Source organism: Aquarana catesbeiana, linkage group LG07 (assembly GCF_042186555.1).
Source record: "Aquarana catesbeiana isolate 2022-GZ linkage group LG07, ASM4218655v1, whole genome shotgun sequence".
NCBI classification, from domain to species: Eukaryota; Metazoa; Chordata; class Amphibia; order Anura; family Ranidae; genus Aquarana; species Aquarana catesbeiana.
The window spans coordinates 260,436,897-260,444,839 of NC_133330.1; the positions used below are offsets into that span (position 1 = coordinate 260,436,897).

General features: G+C 40.7%; 1 protein-coding gene across 2 annotated transcripts in view; it reads right to left on the bottom strand.

The window, feature by feature from the left end:
- The window catches only part of LOC141103551 (flavin-containing monooxygenase 5-like), an 84,251-nt gene extending 77,559 nt beyond the window's left edge, over positions 1-6,692 (bottom strand). The window contains exons 1-2 of one of the 2 annotated variants that reach the window (XM_073593254.1): positions 6,459-6,692; positions 2,898-3,138 (exon numbers count right to left, since the gene is read on the bottom strand). In XM_073593254.1, coding sequence (XP_073449355.1) covers positions 2,898-2,912 — 15 coding nt within the window. In that variant the 5' untranslated portion in view covers positions 2,913-3,138; positions 6,459-6,692. The remainder of the gene's footprint in view (positions 1-2,897; positions 3,139-6,458) is intronic. The other variant, XM_073593255.1, reaches the window with a different exon arrangement.
- Positions 6,693-7,943: the final 1,251 nt, after the last annotated feature.

A 7,943-nucleotide genomic window follows, 5' to 3' on the forward strand; every position in this document is an offset into this window, starting at 1 on the left:
GCTTAGGAATGAAGTGTCACATGACCACAGCTTTAGGTGAGCAAAAGTGCTTTTATGTTTTTTCAGCGTCCAGTTGGAGTATGGTGGGAGAAAAGGGTAGAGTAGGGAAGCCTCAGAGATCACTTTCAAACTTCGTTTTAAAGGAGAAGTATGGGTTTGGCTTTTTTCCCATATTTATACTTATCTAGGTAGATTCAGCATCAGACCGATGCTGCGTCTGTCCCCCAGCATCTCTGCACTGAGAACCGAGCCACCGAACATCGCCGATGGCTCGGTTCTCTCAACTCCCCGAGAGGAGAGCTCCCGACTGTCAATCAGCAGCTCTCCTGTTCTGCTCTTCCACGCTCACTGGAGCGCTGAGCTGTGGAGGGGCGGGTATTGACCATCTTGACCCCTCAGTCCAGGCCCCTGGCGGATCCAGACTTCCGAAGTGCCTGGACTGATCTTGGTGACGTCAGCAGAGAGCGGACTTTAGACTGCTCTCTGCTAAAAACAGGTCACAGGAGTGTAAAACGAATTACAATCCTGTGACTTTTAGGAGAAGCCCAGCCAAACAAGCCCAGGCTGGACTTCTACTTTAAGATAGGCTTAAAGCAGTATTAAGCCACTCATGAATGTTGGGGACCCCAGGAGCCTCTGCCATAATGTGCAAGTATTCTGTTTGCACATTACGACATGCTTACCTAGTAGATGCCCTTCTCCAGCAATGCAACGGCTGTTGCTCCCTTCCTCAATTTGGCTTTTAGCTTTACCTGATCTTCCAAATTCAGAGTCTTTTGGCCACCTTGACTGGCCAGGGCAGGATGACTTGCGCACATGTGCACAGGAGTTACTTTATGCTGGCACAGATGCACATGCCTAGCTCAGTGTACACTCCAAAGGAAAAATGCTGATGAGCAAGGAGAAGCATTTATAACAAAAGAGACCTACAGAGTCTCTACTATACTAAAAAGCCTAAATGTTCACACTTAAAAAAAAAAAAAACTTCTGGTTTAAAAAAAAATAGCAGTTGCTAATAATAAATGATGCCTCGCAAAACTAAATGTTATTGGTTCACATCTACTTTTTGCAATCGGTTCAATAATGGGGACACAGACAGCAATAAAAACCTGCCAGGTGTTCCAATCCCTCTAACCAAAATAATTAAAAAACCTCTTTTGCCTTCAGTTGACTTGGCCAGTCAAGTTTCTCCACCCCAAACTCACTCATCCATGTCTTTATGGACCTTGCTTTGTGCACTGGTCTAAATCATTTGGTGGAGGGTGGATTATGGTGTGGGGTTTTTTTTTTTCAAGGGTTGGGCTTTGCCCCTTAGTTCCAGTGAAGGGAATACTTAAGGCGTCAGCATACCAAGACATTTTGAACTATTTCATGCTCTCAACATTGTTGGAACAGTTTGGGATGGCCCCTTTCTGTACCAACATAACTTCGCACCAGCGCACAAAACAAGGTCCATAAAGACATAGATGAGTGAGTTTGGGGTGGAGAAACTTGTCTGGCCTGCACAGAGTCCTGACCTGAACCCAATAGAACACCTTTGGGATGAATTTGAGCGGAGACTGCGAGCCAAGCCTTCTAGTCCACATCAGTGCCTGACCTCACCGCGCTTCTGGAAGAATTGTCAAACATTCCCATACCTTGTGGACAGCCTTCCCAGAAGAGTTGAAGCTGTTATAGCTGCAAAGGGTGGGCCAACTCAATATTGAACCCTATGGACTAGGACTGGGATGTCATAAAAGTTCATGTGCGTGTAAAGGCAGGTGTCCCAATACTCTTTGTAAAATAGTGTATATAAAAATATTATAAAGACTTTTTATTTCTTAATTTTTATAAGTGATCACACTTCCTCTGTTCTCAGCTGCATAAGAGCTGGGGGGGGGGGGGGGGGAGAGAAACAGTAGCACACTGAATCTCCTGGTGAATGGCTGTGCAGGGGGGCAGTGTGTCAGTGTCAAGTCTGATCATTGGAGGAGAGCACACTGAGTTCCCAGCACAGCTAGAGAACCAATACTTTTGGTAATATAGTGTAGCTCTCAGCTGTCCCTCTTCTGGGACCAAATCTTTTTGTCCCTTTGTCCCACATGTATCCATCTTTTTGTTCTGATATATAAACTATTATAATAAAATGTAACATTTAACTACTAAAAGTGTTATGGCACACTAAACCTTTAATACAGCTTTTTAATTATTGCATTCCTTATTTTGAAAAGCCATATTTTTTTGAAAAGCAGTGATAAAAAAAAGTACTTGTGGGTTTAGCCAATCAGTTTTTGTACATCAAATTTTTATGATCTGTGGTCCCGGTAAAAAAGCCAGCGTGTGTTTTTGCTTTCATACTTTGTGCTAAAAGGTGTCCCTATTTGTCATCTCAGAAAGTTGGAAGATAAGTTTGAAGTCTAATCTCATCTACAGTAAGGCTGGCCATACATTGTACAATTTTCATGTCCAATTTTCCTTTCGATTTACCAAAACCATATAATATGAGTTTTGGTAAATCGAAATTTAAACGCCCCACTAATTCGGGGTACTTTGTCGCAGTAAGTGGGCTTAGCACTATATGACCATATAGTGTGACCAAACCCCGGTATTTTTTGAATATGTTCAGGTGTTTTTAACTAGCCCTGCAGGAAATGTCATTCTTGTATGTGTGCGCTGTAAAATATTTTGTACTGTTTGTAGGTCTTATAGCAGCACCATCTTGAATTTAAACGCATTGTATGGTGTGCCCCCCAAATATGTTCTTGCATATAATATGAGGTCAAACCGAAATTTTCAATTTGTATGCAATCAGGGAGGCACTTCAACTACATCAATGAAGGTAAATCTAAAGGAAATTTTATAAGAAAATTGTGTTATGTATGGTCAGCCTAAGAAGGACCTCGGTTTTTTAGCCTTACCTTATCTGGTGACATTCTGCCCACTGTTGATACTCATCCACCCAACGAATCCAGCTGAGAGCTTCTTCTTTTCTGGCAGCACTCAGTCCCGTACCACCATGTTTCTCCGTGAAGTCATTGCTAGGCTGCCGGCTGTTCCGGGTTCAACCGACACGCCTCCCGATGATGCACGGACAGGCCAGGCACCTCCTTTTTTCCTCAATGAAAGCCTATGCCTCCTGGGATATGTGACATACATAACCTGGGAGGCACAACGCCAGGGTGAGTGTCATTCGCCTCAGACGTGCAGACATTAAATATATAAAAAAAAGTATGAAGACAAAAGAAAAAAAAGCCCTAATCCTGAAGAGGATGAGAGGATAGGAGGAGGGGTGGGATCAACCTCGGTCGGCTAAAGGTCCGATTTAAGGCTGCGTTCACACCTTGCAGGTCAATGGACTGCACTACGCGCAAGAACCCCATAGGACAGCCCTAACTTTTAAACTGCGCCGCACCAAAATGCATGGAACTGCGTTGCCATGCTTTTTGGTGCACATGAATGCGCGCGTGTTAACAAGATGCTTTGGGTTGCTATTAAGAATTAAAGGGTAAATTTTGTATTTGAGGTTGGAGAGTTCACTATATACACCACCTCCTTTAAATAAGTTCAAAAATTACCAAGACAGGATTGGAGTTTAAAAACAAACAATCAATGGAAATTGATATTACAAAAATTTATACATTTTATTAAACAGACAAATTTAAAAACCGAGAAATCATTTTATATTTAAAAAAAGAGCATAATAAAGCTCAGTGGTCACATTACAAAAAAATGGTGGCCTCTACATGTTTCACCACAATTGTGGCTTCTTCTAGAGCTTTTGTAGAAGCTTAATACATTACCACTAGAACAAAAAACAATAAAATACATTTTCGCTTTAAAAAAAATAAAGCATAAAAAAAAATAATACATATAAAGATCTCAAAGAGGTCTTTATCAGGTTCAACAAATCACATATTTACATAATTAGCATGACATATAGATCGTCTGATGGAAGCACTCTCACCCCTATAAATGATCACAGTTCCAAAGAATCCTCAGGGCCCACCAAGAGGTCCAATGAGGTGTCTGTGTGCCAAAAATGAGGGGGGGGGGGGGACAATAACCCTGTAATCTCACACCTGCAAAATCATATGGTTGAAGTCCATCAATCTTGGTATCACCTAAGTCAATCGTTTGCAACTTGGACCGATTCAACTGAAACCTACCCTGTTATAGTGAGAAGTTAACAAATTGATGTACCTTTAAACTCCAATCCTGTCTTGCCATTAAGAATTAAAGTATTACTAAATCCACAGCAATAAAATCAGTCTGTAGATGCAGTAAAGAATGCTTGTTATACTCAATGTGGAACTTAAGGAGTTAATCCTCTGCATTGTGTAATAAGGCTGTTTGATACTGTCTTCTCTGATCCTCCCCTTTTTGCATTGCCCCCAAAACATGTCCAGATAGGACAGAGTAATGGAGTCGGGCTGCACATGCTCAGTTTGGTGTGTATTGCTAGAGAGTGTTTTTTTTCTTGGGAAAGTGCATGTGATCAGCACAGGGCCAATCAGCACTGTTCTGACAGAGGGTCAGGGGTCCTGCAGCCTGATAGGACACCCAGTGCAGTATGAGAACGCCTCCTACAAGCTTTAACCAGACACTGATAGAAGTCATAAGACTGCTATATACTGCTGATGAGAAGCAGTTTATAGTTTCTAAAATGATTGCATTTCCATGTACTGTGGGAGACCAGATATAGTGAATGCAGGTTCCTGGGTTTAGTAACACTTTAATGGCAAAAGAGAGCAGTGTGTTTTTATGCATCATGAGAAAGTGTGCAATTTTACGCATATTTCCACAATGCATGCAAATGTGAATAAAGCCTTATAGAGACTCATTACTGTGTACATTATTCAACCCCATGTTAACATCACATTATAGGTTACTGCCAATAACTAATACATACAGTATAATGTACAAGATGTTTGATTTTAAAGAAGATTAATACATGCACGAAGACAAAGATAAATACATGCAAGAAGAAGAAGTCCATTAATGCAACTGGAAGAAATATGTCTCAAGGGCTCTGAAATACGCAAAACCACCTCTTTGGCGTACTCATGGCTTCAGGGAGAACACAATGAGTCCCCAGATAACTTTAAGACTCTCTGGGAAACAGAGGGCTTACTTGTAGGTAAAATGAATATCTCCTAAACCTGTACGGTTTAGGAGATATTCACTTTGCATGCAGCCACTGACGTTAGCGGCGCATGCGCTCTGAAGGTCCGGCGAATACTGCCGGACCTTGCCACAAAGAAGACTCCTGCACGTATGCCTCTCACATCGCTGGGGCCGCGAACCCGGAAGACACACCGAGGGGAAAATGTCAACTCCCTCGGTGGTGACCGGGATCCGATGCTGACGCCTCAATCAAAGGTACCGGTAAGTATTTCATAATGAGCTAGTATGCGGTGCATACTAGCTCATTATTCCTTTGCCATGTTTTGTTTTTTTTTTTTTGGGGGGGGGGGGGTTTGTGTGGGTATACAACTGGTTTAAACACTAAATTCACAGACATACAAAGGACACAAGCTTGTTCTTCAGCACACAAATGCTCCATTAGCACGGAAATGCAAGAAACTTCCTATAAAATTCTCACTCATTGGTACGCCACTCCTGACAAGCTAAAGAGATGATTCCCAAATAAGAATGATTTGTGCTGGAGATGTGGACAGGACAAGGGCACAATGCTTACTATTTAGTGGAAACGTCCACAAATAAACGATTTTTGGTCTCAAGTATGTAATTTCATTTACTTGATCACTGAGACCAAACTGAGGGCTCTCACCTGCCTGTTGTCTACTCAACATTTCCTCATACACTGCCAAACAATATAAATAGAACTTGATGAGACATCTCTTAAATGCGGGTAAAATACTAATTCCAAGGCAATGGAGAGCTACCTCATCCCCCTCCATAAAAGATTGGTTAGGGGAAGTTGAAAGAGTTTATGAGATGGAACAAACGCTTACTATGACAGATGACAGACTGTCCAGATTTCATAAAACCTGGCAACCCTGGTACATCTTCTCCCTTTCCGATCAGATTAAACAGATGAAGACCACCTAACTATCTGTGATCGACAATTTAGCCTTTGAATGTGAATACTAATACCAACACCTATATTAAGGCTATGATAGCCTAACACTAGGGTAACTGCGATAATTGCAGTTCTCTACCGTCTTTATTAAGTTCTTTAAAACTAGTTTGTTTTATATGTTCAAATCTAATTTTGAATATCATTACATCACTTGTTACTATTGATGTTTTTTTTTTTTTCTATTGTACTTATTTCTTTTTTTGTTTCTGTAATGTACTGTCTAATACGTCATCTTAATAAACCTAATTGTTTAAAAAAAAAAAAAAAGAAGAAGAAGCTAAATAAATGCAAGTCTGCACAACAAATTAACTGCCAGATCTTATAACATTTACAAACAACAAGAACGCTCAGAGGCTTTGTAGAGAACAATACAAACCTGCAAGAGAAGGAATATCTGAATTTCTTGCCTGGGTACTGTATGAATCTGACACTACTGCTTCCTGGTTTGTACAGTGGGTTGTATCTTCCTCCTTTAACTCTAAGCAGGCCAAGCAGTTATTGGATGCCTGCTGTTTTCTGCTTTTCCATGCAGGAAGCTGTGTAAAGAATTACAAGTGTAAAGGGAGTGTTTGCAGTCCGAGTTGCACCAATCACAAGGATAGATCGCAGAGCTGGTTCTTCCTGCTATGTGTGCAACACATTCAGCACCAGTAACCTTTCACCCAGAGTCATGTTAATGATTTTCCATTGCATTATTACCAAGGTTTACAGCAATGTAGCTGCACTTTGGACTGACATTCAAAGCTATTTGGACTTTATTATGCATTTAATTAGTGATCCATTAATATTATCATTTTCAATTGCACCACAAAGTGGGCAATACAAACAAGGGACATACAGATAATGCATATACTGTACCAATGTATAATAAAAGCAGTAACAGAATACACAAGAGAAATCCCTGTCTGCAAGCACTTACAAATAGGGATGATCTGAGTGATTTTGGTGAAAATAATTGCTAGCTGGGAGATTATTGGTTTTGCTGTCGATGAAAGCGGAAACTAATCATTTTGATCACAGAGCAGCTTAAGTGAAATTTGCTCGGAAAAAAAAATGTTACTTCTTTTTTCTTTGTTTAAAGTGGAACTTCACTCTCCCAATTAACAATGATTTTTGTTAATCCTCATGCCGCTAGCATTAGTAAATAGATAGGAAAGTACAGCTGTGGCCAAATGTTTTGAGAATGACACAAATATTAATTTATACAAAGTCTGCTGCTTCAGCGTTTTTAGATCTTTTTGTCAGATATTACTATGGTATACTGAAGTATAATTACAAGCATTTCATAAGTGTCAAAGGCTTTTACATTAAGTTTCTGCAGAGAGTCACAATTTGCAGTGTTGGCTCTTCTTTTTCAAGACCTCTGCAATTCGCCCTGGCATGCTGTCAATCAACTTTTGGGCCACATCCTGACTGATGGCAGCCCATTCTTGCATAATCAATGCTTGGAGTTTGTCAGAATTTGTGTTTTTTTTTTTTGTTTTTGTTCATCTGCCTCTTTGACCACAAGTTCTCAATGGGATTAAGGTCTGGGGACTTTCCTGGCCATGGACCCAAAATTTTGATATTTTGTTCCCCAAGCCACTTAGTTATTACTTTTGCCTTATGCCAAGGTGCTCCATCATGCTGGAAAAGGTATTGTTCATCACCAAACTGTTCTTGGATGGTTGGGAGAAGTTACTCTCGGAGGATGTTTTTGTACCATTTTTTATTCATAGGCAGAATTGTGAGTGATCCCACTCCCTTGGCTGAGAAGAAACCTCAAACATGAATGGTCTCAGGATGCTTTATTGTTGGCATGACACAGGACTGATGGTAGCGCTCACCTTTTCTTTTCTGGACAAGGTTTTTTTTTCCGGAT